This window comes from Salvelinus alpinus, chromosome 24, assembly GCF_045679555.1.
Source record: "Salvelinus alpinus chromosome 24, SLU_Salpinus.1, whole genome shotgun sequence".
Taxonomy (NCBI): Eukaryota; Metazoa; Chordata; class Actinopteri; order Salmoniformes; family Salmonidae; genus Salvelinus; species Salvelinus alpinus.
In genome coordinates this window covers 1,770,826-1,785,461 of record NC_092109.1, presented here as the reverse complement: position 1 = coordinate 1,785,461, position 14,636 = coordinate 1,770,826, and the positions used below count along the sequence as shown (strand labels likewise).

The 14,636-nt window shown below is 42.5% G+C and overlaps 1 protein-coding gene across 1 annotated transcript; it reads right to left on the bottom strand.

Moving 5' to 3' along the window:
• Positions 1–501: 501 nt before the first annotated feature.
• Positions 502–10,239, bottom strand: LOC139551926 (uncharacterized). Its single transcript, XM_071363263.1, has 4 exons — positions 10,066–10,239; positions 8,870–8,912; positions 5,745–5,798; positions 502–2,085 (listed from the first exon to the last, which is right to left on the bottom strand). The coding sequence occupies exons 1-4, from the start codon at positions 10,165–10,167 to the stop codon at positions 1,673–1,675; spliced, it is 612 nt and encodes a 203-aa protein (XP_071219364.1). The 5' UTR covers positions 10,168–10,239; the 3' UTR covers positions 502–1,672.
• Positions 10,240–14,636: the final 4,397 nt, after the last annotated feature.

The following is a 14,636-nucleotide window of genomic DNA, read 5'->3' as shown; positions in this document are numbered from 1 at the left end:
ATTCGCCTATAGTTTAGGGTCTGGATACAATCTGTATCGCCGAAGTTCAGCGGTATAGAACCTGAAATTTAAAGGTAATTTCCGATTGAGCCGACATATGCAGTGTTTACCGTGAATGCAGTCTCTACGAACGTGAGAACATTGCCTTTAAATTTAAATCATGCTGTAAAGGCTGTCGTGTCTGGACTATCATTAAATGTGAGGACTGTATATTATCAAATAAATTCTCTGTGTAATTTAAATACGCAATTACACTAATCATGTAACTTTAATTAACTAGGAAGTCGGGGCACCATGGGAAAATGTTGTTTATAGAGTGTTAATTTCCCGACTATAACTCTTCAGATATTTTCATATCTTATCAAAACAGTCGCTATTAATGAATTATTACCTCATCAGTTCTCATTACTGAGTGTCGCAAACCCTTGAATATCTGCACGAACCCTAGCATAAATTATGAATCAGCGATATACAAATTGGTTTAATTATTTATTTATACTAACTAACTAATCAAGTCACAGAAATACATGAAAACACACACAATTAGTTCACACATGGGGTATTACATGATACAAAGAAAAAGTCTCTAGCGGACGAAACCGATATGATGGCTTGGTAGACAAAGGAAAGCGGGACCACTCAAGAGCGCAAAACTCATAGCTGATAAATACACTCATAGAAATTGCTAATATCTTACATGAATGACCGCTCATTCGAAAAGACATTTCAATTTACAAATTTATGAGTGTATGTCTTGTTGTCTCTCTCTCTGTGGTCGCCGGTCTGTCTGCTGGAGAGAGTCGACAGAAAGTCTCTGGTTGTGTTCATAAGAGATCAAAGTCGTAGGTTGTTAGAATGGATACTTCAGAGTGTCATTCGGAAATCTTAGAATCAGATGCGTTTACCAGACTAAAATATTCACAGTTGAAGTCGGAAGTTTACATACACTTAGGTTGGAGTCATTAAAACTCGTTTTTCAACCACTCCACAAATGTCTTGTTAACAAACTATAGTTTTGGCAAGTCGGTTAGGACATCTACTTTGTGCATGACTCAAGTAAGTTTTCCAACAATTGTTAACAGACAGATTATTTCACTTATAATTCACTGTATCACAATTCCAGTGGGTCAGAAGCTTACATACACTAAGTTAACTGTGCCTTTAAACAGCTTGGAAAATTTCAGAAAATAATGTCATGGCTTTAGAAGCTTCTGATAGGCTAATGCTACCAAATACTAATTGAGTGTATGTAAACTTCTGACCCACTCGGAATGTGATGAAAGAAATAAAAGCTGAAATAAATAATTCTCTCTACTATTATTCTGACATTTCACATTCTTAAAGTAAAGTGGTGATCCTAACTGACCTAGGACAGGGAAACTTTACTAGGAGTAAATGTCAGGAATTGTGAAAAACTGAGTTTAAATGTATTTGGCTAAGGTGTATGTAAACGTCCGACTTTAACTGTATGCACCAACTCTTCTTAACTGTTTCGGCTGGGAAGCATGCGGACGCCTTTACACTGATATTCAGCTTAGAGATTGAATCTAGGCCTGTCTTTGGTTGTGGTGATGTACTTGTTTCTTTCATTGTTAAGTGTGGGCATTTGATTGGCATACAGACAGTGATTCCAAAGCTAGTAGACCTTGGCCCACACGCCAGGCCAGTTTGGCTAGTCAGAGCATCCAATGATGGTGATGTAGGTGGAGACTGGTTTCCTCTCATAATCAATCAGGGCCCTGTGGCTTGCCAGGACAGACAGTCTATTCTCCGGCCCCACCCGCACAAGGACAGAGAAACTCAGAGTGGCATCTTGCTCCTCTTCCAGCAACTGCCGTGTGTCGAAGGCACTGGCAATCTGGTCCGTCTGTTCCGAATAGGTGAAATGCAGCCTTAGCATTAGGTCTCTGGTCTCCTTCCCTGCTGGCAGCTTGAAGGTGACTTGGACAAAGACCAGGTACCAGCGTGACTCGGTCACCTGGATGTGGGTCCTACTCTTGGTCAGGAACATGCTGTCCATCTCCTTCCTCTCTTCCTCCCACTCCAGCTCACCTAGCTCAGCAAAGCTCTGTTTGGTAGGGAGAGCTGCGGCAGAGAAAACCAAAAAATAGGTAAATGTAGGGAGTAAGGAACTTTTTATATTCAAATTAGTTTTTTGTTTCACACAGTACACACTGAGTATACCAAACATTAGAAACACCTTCTTAATATTGAGTTTCAGCCCCCCACTTTTGCCCCCAGAACAATCTCAATCCATTGGGGCATGGACTCTACAAGGTGTCGAAAGCATTCCACAGGGATGCTGGCCCATGTTGACTCCAATGCTTTCCACAGTTGTGTCCAGTTGGCTGGATGTCCTTTGGATGGTGGACCATTCTTGATACACACAGGAAACTGTTGAGCGTGAAAAACCCAGCAGCGTTGCAGTTCTTGACACAAACCGATACGCCTGGCACCTACTACCATACCCCGTTCAAAGGCACTTAAAACTTTTGTCTTGCCCATTCACCCTCTGAATGGCACACATACACAATCAATGTCTCAAGGGTTAAAAATCCTTCTTTAACCAGTCTCCTCCCCTTCATCTACACTCATTGAAGTGGATTTAATAAGTGCCATCAATAATGGATCTATAACGTTTCAGGTAAGACCTAAGTGCAGATTGTGTTGAAGTAACAATGTTTATTACAGCAACGGGGCAGGCAAACAACAGGTCAGGCAGGCAGGGTTTGATAATCCAGAGTAGTTGGGCAAAGGTACAGGAAGGCAGGCAGGCTCAGGGGCAGGCAGAGTGGTCAGGCAGGCGGGCTCAGAGTCCAGACAGGCAAGGGTCAAAACCAGGAGGGTGAGAATAAGAGAGACTGGGGAAAAGCAGGAGCTGAGAAAAACGCTGGTTGACTTGACAAACAAGATGAACTGGCAACAGACAAACAGAGAACACAGGTATAAATACAAAAGGGATAATGGGGAAGATGGGCGACACCTGGGGGGGGGGGGGGGGGTGGAGACAATCACAAGAACAGGTGAAACAGATCATGGCGTGACAGGATCATAGCTTTCACCTGGATTCACCTGGTCAGTCTGTCATGGAAAGACCAGGTGTTCTTAATGTTTTGTATACTCAGTGTACATTTTGCTGTCCTGAGAAAGATATACAGGTATACAAAGAAGGCTTTGGAGTTACTTAGTGAATAATATTCTGTTTTCCTGTTTTCCTGAGAGCATGCTGGGATGAGTCATGTTTGCTGCGAGGATTTTTGACCTAATTTTGCAATTATGTTAGCACAGCTGAAAACTGTTGTTCTGATTATAGAAGCAATAAAACTAGAAAGAGGAGTGGGAGGTCCCGGTGCACAACTGAGCAAGAGGACAAGTACATTAGTGTCTAGTTTGAGAAACAGATGCCTCACAAGTCCTCAACTGGCAGCTTCATTAAATAGTACCCACAAAACACCAGTCTCAACCTCAACAGTGAACAGGCGACTCCGGGGTGCCGGCCTTCTAGGCAGAGTTCCTCTGTCCAGTGTCTGTTCTTTTGCCCATCTTAATCTTTTATTTTTATTGGCCAGTCTGAGATATGTCTTTTTCTTTGTAACTCTACCTAGAAGGTCAGCATCCTGGAGTCGCCTCTTCACTGTTGTCAGGCTCTGACCTTAGATATCTATGTTTTCTTTATATTTTGGTTAGGTCAGGGTGTGACGAGGGTGGGTACGCTAGTTTTTGTATTTCTAGGGTATGTAGGTCTAGGTGATGTGTAAGTTTATGGTGGCCTGATATGGTTCCCAATCAGAGGCAGCTGTTTATCGTTGTCTCTGATTGGGGATCATATTTAGGTAGCCATTTTCCCTTTTGTGTTCGTGGGTTCTTGTCAATGTGTAGTTGCCTGTCAGCACTCATTTGTATATCTTCACGGTTCGTTTTGTTAGTTTTGTTCCGGCACCACGCATCAGGCCTCCTGTGCGCTTCCACAGTCCAGTACGGCCTGTGCCTCTTCCCTTCACTCGCCCTGAGGTGCGTGTCCTCTGCCCGGTACCACCAGTTCCGGCACCACGCATCAGGCCTCCAGTGCGCTTCCACAGTCCAGTACGGCCTGTGCCTCTTCCCCGCACTCGCCCTGAAGTGTGTGTCCTCAGCCCGGTACCACCAGTTCCGGCACCACGCATCAGGCTTCCAGTCCGCTTCCACAGACCAGCGCTTCCGGCGACCGTTCCCAGTCCAGAGCTTCCGGCGACAGTACCCAGACCAGAGCTTCTGGCTACAGTACCCAGTCCGGGGCCTCCGGCGACGGTCCCCAGTCCGGGGCCTCCGGCGACGGTCCCCAGTCTGGGGCCTCCGGCGACGGTGCACAGTCAGGGGCCTCCGGCGGCGGTCCCCAGTCCGGGGCCTCCGGCGATGATCCACGGTCCTGTTCTACAAAGGCGGAGGGATCAGCGTAAAGAGGGGGGGCTGCGTGCAGAACCGGAGCCGCCACCGAAGGTAGATTTCCACCCGGACCCTCCCCTATAGGTTCAGGTTTGCGGCCGGGAGTCCGCACCTTTGGGGGGGGATACTGTCACGCTCTGACCTTAGATATCTATGTTTTCTTTATATTTTGGTTATGTAAGGGTGTGACGAGGGTGGGTAAGCTAGTTTTTCTGTTGTCTAGGGGTTTTGTATTGTCTATAGTTTTTGTAAGTCTAGGGTATGTAGGTCTAGGTGATGTGTAGGTTTATGGTGGCCTGATATGGTTCCCAATCAGAGGCAGCTGTTTATCGTTGTCTCTGATTGGGGATCATATTTAGGGAGCCATTTACCCTTTTGTGTTCGTGGGTTCTTGTCTATGTGTAGTTGTCTGTCAGCACTCATTTGTATAGCTTCACGGTTCGTTTTGTTATTTTGTTAGTTTTGTTCTGTGTTCATTCTAATAATAAAGTAGAATGTACGCATACCACGCTGCGCCTTGGTCTCCTCCTTTTAACGGCCATGACAACTGTTGACGTTGAGACTGGTGTTTTGCGGGCACTATTTAATGAAGCTGCCAGTTGAGGACTTGAGGCGCCTGTTTCTCAAACTAGACACTCTAATGCACTTGTCCTCTTGCTCAATTGTGCACCGGGGCCTCCCACACCTCTTTCTAGTCTGGTTAGAGCCAGTTTGCGCTGTTCTGAGAAGGGAGTAGTACACAGCATTGTACGAGATCTTCAGTTTCTTGGCAATTTCTCGCATGGAATAGCCTTCATTTCTCAAAACAAGAATAGACTGAGTTTCAGAAGAAAGTGCTTTGTTTCTGGGCCTTATTGAGATGGAATCATAACCACAAATGCTGATGCTCCAGATACTCTAGTCTAAAGAAGGCCAGTTTTATTGCTTCTTTAATCAGAACAACAGTTTTCAGCTGTGCTAACATAATTGCAAAAGGGTTTTCTAATGATCAATTAGCCTTTTAAAATGATAAACTTGGATTAGCTAACACAACGTGCCATTGGAACACAGGAGTGATGGTTGCTGATAATGCGCCTCTGTACGCCTATGTAGATATTCCATAAAAAATCTGCAATTTCCATCTACAATAAAAATGTACAGCATTAACAATGTCTACACTATATTTCTGATCAATTTGATGTTATTTTAATGGACAAAAAATGTGCTTTTCTTTCAAAAACAATGACATTTCTAAGTGACCCCAAACTTTTGAACAGTAGTGTATATTTAAGGAATAAACAGATACAGTATCAACAATGCAAAGTCATGGCTGGGTCACCAACCTTTAAAGAACACACTAGAATTGGAGGAGGGACTTCTGAGGAATTTGGCCAAGTCTGTAGGACAAAGAAGACACTTTTGCTTTTTATTTTCACAAATGCATAATAAAACTGCAAACATGCTCACTCAAAAGTTCTCATTCTTCCTAGGCTTCTTCAGTTATATACTGTACGATCCGTAGAGGTGCTGTCTTCATTCTAAAAGTATCATAAAAGCGGATAGTATTTCAACCACATAGTTATGCATCAAAGCTGAACTGAAATGTTATCAGAAACACATTGTGTCTTTTTCACAGCTTTCTTTTTCAGGTCAAACTGATGTCATTTGGACATTTTGCACAGAAAATCTTTCCCATTTGTTTTTGCGTTTATTGTATTTTCTTCCCAGTCCCTAAAACCTCTATGCTCTGCGAAAAATTACAGAGAACTTTATCGACGTCATCTAGATTGAAGCATTCGTTCTATCAATCTATTACATTATTCTGTTGAGCAAGGGTTTATTTAGTCTTCTAGGGCAACATATAATGACAGAAGAGAAGCGACACGTATCTAATTATAGACAAGTTGACTAACAAATAGCCTACCAAAATGTTGGAAACTATCACACAAAACAAAATCCTGCACCCCCTGTCAAAAAATGGTTCTGCTGTCTTTGACTGTAGCCTGTAGCGCATTTTCTATATTTGAGGGTTAGGGTCGGGTGCGGGCCTCAGATATTCTCTTTATCACATATAGCGGGGCAGTTACGGATGGGTTATTAGCAATTGCCAAACAGCTGACCCACGCACCGCTAGTTTACATGTCCAAATAATTTGAAAGAATGCTCAGAAAACCAGGTGATTTAATCAGCGTATGCTTAGTTCAATTTTGACCTTATGCCAATTAAGATAAGCAGAGTAAGGTGTTTACTTGACTATAGTATAATCGGTTTAATATCTAATTATTACTGTGCATGTAAATATACTTTGATTTATACACTAGATGACTGGTAGGGGGCACTGTGTTAAAGCCACCGTGACTCCATCTTGGCACTCCCTTACCATTCGTTTTTGCCACATTACAGACACCTTAATGCATTCTTTTAAATTATATTATGTGAGCTTAACATAAAAATGTATATATTTTTTTTTGTTAACATATACTTTTTAGAGATTACTAATGATAACATTTAATTGAAATACTGTAGAATTCCATTAATTCCAGTTCAGAACTGTGCCAATATTACCGACCGGGGGCTTCAAAGCCTTTCAATGGCCAATACATAGCATCAGCAATCCAGGGTTTATATACAGTGCATTCTGAACGTTTTCAGACACCTTGACTTTTTCCAGATTTTGTTACGTTACAGCCTTAATGTATTAAATAGTTTTTCCCCCTTATCAATCTACTTTCAATACCCCATAATGACAAGCAAAAACTGTTTTTTTGAAACTTTTGCAAATTTATTCAAAATAAAAAACTTTAATATCACATTTCCGTAAGTATTCAGACCCTTTGCTCAGTACTTTGTTGAACCACCTTTGGCAGCGATTACAGCCTCAAGTCTTCTTGGGTATGATGCTACAAGCTTGGCACACCTGCATTTGGGGAGTTTCTCCAATTCTTCTCTGTCAGGTTGGATGGGGAGCGTCGCTGCACAGCTATTTTCAGGTCTCTCCATAGATGTTCGATCGGGTTCTGGCTGGGCCACTCAAGGACATTCAGAGACTTGTCCCGAAGCCACTCCTGCATTGTCTTGGCTGTGTGCTTAGGGTCGTTGTCCTGTTGGAAGGTGAACCTTCACCCCAGTCTGAGGTCCTGAGTGCTCTGGAGCAGGTTTTCTTCAAGGATCTCTCTGTACTTTGCTCAATTAATCTTTTCCTTGATTCTGACTATTCTCTCAGTCCCTGCCACTGAAAAACATCCCCACAGCATGATGCTGCCACCACCATGCTTCACCGTAGGGATGTTGCCAGGTTTCTTCCAGACGTGACGATTGGCATTTAGGCCAAAGAGTTCAATCTTGGTTTCATCAGACCAGAGAATTTTGTTTCTCATGGACTGAGAGTCCTTTAGGTGCCTTTTGTCAAACTCCAAGTGAGCTGTCATGTGTCTTTTACTGAGGAGTGGCTTCTGTCTGGCTACTCTACCATAAAGGCCTGATTGGTGGAGTGCTGGAGAGATGGTTGTCCTTCTGGAAGGTTCTCCCATCTCCACAGAGGAACTCTGGAGCTCTGTCAGAGTGACCATTAGGTTTTTGGTCTCCCTGAGCAAGGCCCTTCTCCCCCAATTGCTCAGTTTGATGGAAGGCCAGCTCTAGAAACTTCCTCCATTTAATGATGGAGGTCACTGTGTTCTTGGGGACCTTCAATGCTGCAGAAATGTGTTGGAACCCCTACCCAGATCTGTGCCTCAACACGATCCTGTCTCTGAGCTCTACGGACAATTCCTTCAACCTCGTGGCTTAGTTTTTGCTCTGACATGCACTATCAACTGTGGGACCTTATATAGACAGGTGTGTGCCTTTCCAAATCATGTCCAATCATTTGAATTTACCACATTTGGACTCCAATCAATTTGTAGAAACATCTCAAGGATGATCAATGGAAGCAGGATGCACCTGAGCTCAATTTTGAGTCTCATTGCAAAGGGTCTGAATACTTATGTAAATAAGGTATTTCTGATTTTATTTTTAATAAATGTGCCAAAATGTTTAAACTTGTTTTCACTTTGTCATTATGGGGTATTGTATTTTTATCCATTTATAATAAGGCTGTAATGTAACAAAATGTGGAAAAAGGGAAGGGGTCTGAATACTTTCCGAATGCACTGTAAATCATTGGGGAAAAAACCTTTCCATAGACCAAAATGTCACCATAATATATACACAAACTGTTCCGAACTGTTTTCAGGTGGGAAGCATGTGGGCGCCAGTGTGGGGGGGGCAGTTTCCTGTAACTCTTTAGTGGCCCAGGTGCCAGGCGCAGTAATTAATTTGTTAATAAGTGTCAGTGAGACGGAGAAATGTTTTAGCATAGTTTTAACAGAAAAGAAAATATCTCACTGCCTTCAAACAAAATGATGGTTATGTCTGTTCAATTGCCAAATACATGTGTAATTTCCCCTTCCCCCCAAAGAATGAAGCTTACCATGAACTGGAAATACCCCAGCTCCTGACGATGATTCACCATGCTAAAATAAAAAACAGGAGAACCAATTAACCAATCCTCTCAAGCGCTGTTACACCTCAAAGAATAGAACAATCATATCGTATCCAAAATAGGAAAACATGTTGGCGGAATATATTGCACAGACAGTTCTAAATGTTTTAATGTATTTATTTTTAGAGAAACATTTAGGAGTCTGAATCGAATGAATCTATCGATTTTGCTGTGATTTGGCAAATAGGCCGTATAGAACCCTAACAGATCTGTGACCAAATACAGCTTTGTATGTCTTGAGTCTAACTCTGGGCTTTGAGATGTTTATAGTATGAATTTGCCCTGGTGCACCAGGTCTTGTTACCTTATATAATATATAGAAATCATCTAATCTCAAAGCCCAAGAGCCAGACTCATGCAGTAACAAAGCAATTTTATTTTGAGATTGAACAAAAATGGTCAACTTTGCAGCACTAGAGAAGCATAGACTACATAGAGTAAATACTTTAATATTTATAGCCCAATGACCTCTAACAGCTAACTAATTTAAGTAACAGTTCACGACAACGTCCTAATATTGAGTTGTACCCCCCCACTTTTGCCCTCAGAACAGCCTCAGTTCGTTGGGACCTGGGCTCTCCAAGATGTCAAAAGCCTCCACAGGATGCTGGTCCATGTTGACTCCAATGCTTCCCACATTTGTGTCAAGTTGACTTTATGTCCTTTGTGTGGTGGACCATTCTTGATACATACAGGAAACTGTTGAGTGTGAAAAACCCATAAGCGTTGCAGTTCTTGGCACAAACCGATGCGCCTGGCACCTGGTCCATTCACCCTCTGAATGGCACACATACACAATCCATGTCTCAATTGTCTAAATGCTTAAAAATCCTTCTTTAACCTGTCACCTCCCCTTAATCTACACTGATTGAAGTGGCATCAATAAGGGATTATAGCTTTCACCTGGATAGTCTATGTCATGGAAACAGCAGGTGTCCTTAATGTTTTGTACATTTAATGTAGTCTGTACAGCATTAATCAGCATAGCATTTACATTTTAGTAATTTAGCAAACACTCTTATCCAAATCAACTTACAGGAACAATTAGGGTTAAGTGCCTTGCTCAAGGACACAGACAGATTTTGGTTACTGGCCCAACGCTCGTAACCACTAGACTACCTTACCTTCACAGAACAAATCCAGATCAAACACACTGCGTTGACAATCAATGCTGCAAGGACCAACCCAACAAGTCGAAAGCCCGTGAGAGAGGTGTCATGTGCCATCCCCTTGGCATTCAGGCTCTTGCAGAACCGTTGACGTGACTAGAAATGAACCAGGTGTGACTACTGTAGGTCTCTGACTTTCTGCTACTACAGGAGTTCCTGTTCTGTGAACGGGAGTTCCAGTAGGACTGATCGATAACTGACGCATGAGAAGGGGGAGTGTTGCAAGTGTCATGTATTTGGGAGCATCCTCTGAGAAGTTCCTCTCACTCTTTACCATTCAGCTGACTCATTGAATTCATACATTTTGCTGCATTCCTGAGCAGAACTCAAGAAATAGTCTAGAGAACGCCTTTCCTAGCTTTGAAATAGATTATAAATACATATTTTTTTGTGAACTAATTATAAGGTTATGTTTATATTTGATCCAAAAGTGTAGATATTGCGATGTTATCATTACTCTGGCTGAAGAAAACACATTGTAGACTTGTGGGAGTTTATGGAAAAATGATCTGGTGAACAATGTTTTTTACTGAAGTTGCTCACCCCATCAAGAGAATGAGGTCATGACATATCAGTGTCTTAATATACTTATCACTGTAGGTGTGTGGGTGTAAGCAAACGCACACATGTTATTGGTAGCTGTTTTTTAGGCTGAAAACACTACATTGGCATTTCCTTTTCTGGGGGGAACTCATACAGTGACTCATACTGATCACATGAACAAACCTGTCAACTTTCCCCTCTGGAGGGGATTTATAAGAAATAACCCACCATTGTTCCCACCACATGACCTTTCCAAGGTCTCTAAATTTGTGTTTTCTCCCCGCAAGTGCTGTACAATGTTAGAGACGTCCATAAGCCACTTCCGTAATAGTTTGCTGACATCAGTAAACAGCCATCAACTCATAACATGCAGATGAAGTTGCTAGGTGCAGATGAGGCCCTAACCATAAGATACAGGAAATAGGTGGGCTTTGCCAGGAAAGAGGACATCGGGGTTAGATGCATCTACACATACTGTGTAATGCATAAACATTCATGGACTATGAGCATACTCCATACCAACACAGAGACAAGAGTTGTAGCAAAATTGCCGATGTTTATTGAAGTACACTACCGGTCAAACGTTTTAGAACACCTACTCATTCAAGGGTTTTTCTTTATTTTTACTATTTTCTACATTGTAGAATAATAGTGAAGACATCAGAACTGCGAAATAACACATATGGAATCTTATCGTAACCAAAAAAGTGTTAAAAAAATGTATGCATATATTTTATATTTGAGATTCTTCAAATCGCCACCCTTTGCCTTGATGACAGCTTTGCACACTCTTGGCATTCTCTCAACCAGCTTCGTGAGGTAGTCACCTGTCTCAAAATACAACACTGCCCCTTTAAGACAAAAACCTGTCTGTCTTTCAAAAATGTCTAGAAATGTGCATGTTTTGTGCTCTTGTAGGAAACAACCACTCCCCTATTGCTGACTACAAATTTACATTTACATTTACATTTACATTTAAGTCATTTAGCAGACGCTCTTATCCAGAGCGACTTACAAATTGGTGCATTCACCTTATGATATCCAGTGGAACAACCACTTTACAATAGTGCATCTAACTCTTTTAAGGGGGGGGGGGGGTTAGAAGGATTACTTTATCCTATCCTAGGTATTCCTTAAAGAGGTGGGGTTTCAGGTGTCTCCGGAAGGTGGTGATTGACTCCGCTGACCTGGCGTCGTGAGGGAGTTTGTTCCACCATTGGGGTGCCAGAGCAGCGAACAGTTTTGACTGGGCTGAGCGGGAACTGTACTTCCTCAGAGGTAGGGAGGCGAGCAGGCCAGAGGTGGATGAACGCAGTGCCCTTGTTTGGGTGTAGGGCCTGATCAGAGCCTGAAGGTACGGAGGTGCCGTTCCCCTCACAGCTCCGTAGGCAAGCACCATGGTCTTGTAGCGGATGCGAGCTTCAACTGGAAGCCAGTGGAGAGAGCGGAGGAGCGGGGTGACGTGAGAGAACTTGGGAAAGTTGAACACCAGACGGGCTGCGGCGTTCTGGATGAGTTGTAGGGGTTTAATGGCACAGGCAGGGAGCCCAGCCAACAGCGAGTTGCAGTAATCCAGACGGGAGATGACAAGTGCCTGGATTAGGACCTGCGCCGCTTCCTGCGTGAGGCAGGGTCGTACTCTGCGAATGTTGTAGAGCATGAACCTACAGGAACGGGTCACCGCCAAATTATCTATAACTGGGCTAATAACTCACTAACTAGCAAAGGATATGAACAAAATGTGCACACGTGGCTAAATGCAGCTCTTGCTTTGATCTCAAAACAAGCAAATCTACTCATGACCACAGCCAGTAGCGGACTGGCCACCAGGAGAATTCCCGGTGGGCTGGTCAACCTCTGGGCCAGTTATACATTTTTTACTAACAATAAAAAAGTTAACAGAAGGTTGAGTGACACTTTCCCCCAGGCCCGTTGGTCTGGGGGAAACGAACGTCGATGCAACCCTTAGCACCGCCCCCTTTGTCTCGCTCACACACACACATTGACATTGACAGTGACAGCTCGAAAACAAGCTACAATAGAAAATGGAAAAGCAGAGTAAAAAATGTAAAGGTGGGGCTGAAAAGTTAAGAGACAAAAGAGTCAAAAGTCTTCACTCAAATGCAAGTAAATGTAAAAAACTAACCGACTTATTCGGTAGTAGTAGTACTAGTACCAGTGCCACCGACGCTAACATCGAAGTGCTAGACCGGCAAGAGGAAGATGCCACAACCCAGTTCGCAGGGTAAATGAGTAGACGGAGAGGACAGCGAAGCCAAAGACAGTGCAGCCGAAGCAGTAGATATGTGCCTAAATGTGTTACAAATACAACATTTTATATCAGAATTTATGAGTGAAATGCAAATACTATTGGTCAGCTACTGCTGTGTAAATGTACCAGAAAGAAAGAATTGAGGTAAAGACGTACAGTAACTGGGTGTTCAAACCGGCTAGCGGGAAAAACTCAAATTTGATGCCTAGCAAAGCTCTGAATGCCTAGATTTTGCCGTTCTGTGGGGATTTTGTTGGAAATGGCAATCACTTGAGTTTCAGTGATTTACTGCTGTATAATTTACTTAGCTAAAATAAGCATTTTCATTTGATTCTGATTGCTTTTACATTGCGTTCTAAAAGCTAAATTGCATTTGACATATCCAAACGTTAATTAGCTAATTTTATTTCATCTCTATACAGCCATTGGTTGCAAATAGTATACATATTGTAAAACCAATCAAGTCCTTTCCCTTTCAAATTCATATTTTGTGCGGGAGAATATGGCTACAGTGATTTGCTAGCTATGATCCTCATCGCCACGGTTCCTACCACTTCACCTCTTACTAGACAATGCATTGAAACTCATCACCATGCCAACAGTCCAATGTGAACGGTTAGTAGAGCCACACAAAAAAACGTGTTGTGTCGTCATTCATTCACTTGATATGAAAGTGGGGCTGCTGCTGTGTTTTCGTAGTTTTTCAAAATTGGCCCTTTATTAGTTCATTTATATAATATTTTATTCATATCCAGGTTGATGATAGGTCCAGTGCAGTTTCAATGGAAGAGAGCATTGAGGTTGATGACAGGACCAGTCCAGTTTCGGTGGAAGAGAGAGTCAGGGTGCCAGACCAACTTTTGATTATTTGAAGAGGCCAAAGTCATTTTTATGTTTCCACCCTATGCAGGAATCAAAAAACTGTTTTAAAGACGGCACCAATCGGAAATGGCTGTCATACAGTGAAGAAAGCCATGCGTTATACTGTTCAATTTGTATGGCATTTGCGAAGCCTACTGACAGCAATATTTTTATGAGTGGAATGACAGATTGGAAACACTTTCACCAAAGGGTAGAAGAGAATGAGATGAGCAACATGCACAGAAGTAGTGCTGAGGAAAACTTTCATTCATTCAAAGTCTGCTCAGTGGCAGTCGGGTGTTCTTGTATGCGTTTATTTGAATGCGTGTGTGTATATGCATGTGTACAAACACCTGCACGGCATCAGCCTCAGGCAAACCGGCATTAGTTGTAAAAACACTGCCCCTCAGTGTCATTCAAACATACTTTTTATTATGCTTTATTTAGACTTAAAAAAAAAAATCTTTGACCATCATTCTATCTCCCGCACAGCAACTCCACTCCCACTTGTCTCCAATTCCACCTCCCAACCCTCAGCTTCCCTCAGCCCATCCCATCTATCTCTGCTGGCCACCCACTTCGGGTTTCTATGCAACACATATATTTCAACTATGCTGTGATGTTTAACGTACAATTTCAATCTATCTAATCGAATAAAATCCACAGATTGCGAGTTGAAGATAAATAATTTTACTAAGAGTATTAGTATATTAGCAATTGACTGACCCGGTCTCTCCAGATCTCCTAATAGTACTTTTTCTAGGGTCAATTTTAGATAAATGCTATGCATTTTCAGCCATTCCTGAACCTGAGACCAGAAACAGGCTACCTGAGGGCAATGCCAAAATAA

Bases quoted from the DNA above. Each gene is read 5' to 3' on its own strand.
- LOC139551926 (XM_071363263.1), bottom strand. From the start codon at position 10,167: ATGGCACATGACACCTCTCTCACGGGCTTTCGACTTGTTGGGTTGGTC. The intron at 5,799-8,869 runs GTAAGCTTCATT...TTTGTCCTACAG, and splicing joins TGGGGTATTTCCAGTTCATG to ACTTGGCCAAATTCCTCAGA. The intron at 2,086-5,744 runs GTTGGTGACCCA...TCTCTGCCGCAG, and splicing joins TTCTAGTGTGTTCTTTAAAG to CTCTCCCTACCAAACAGAGC.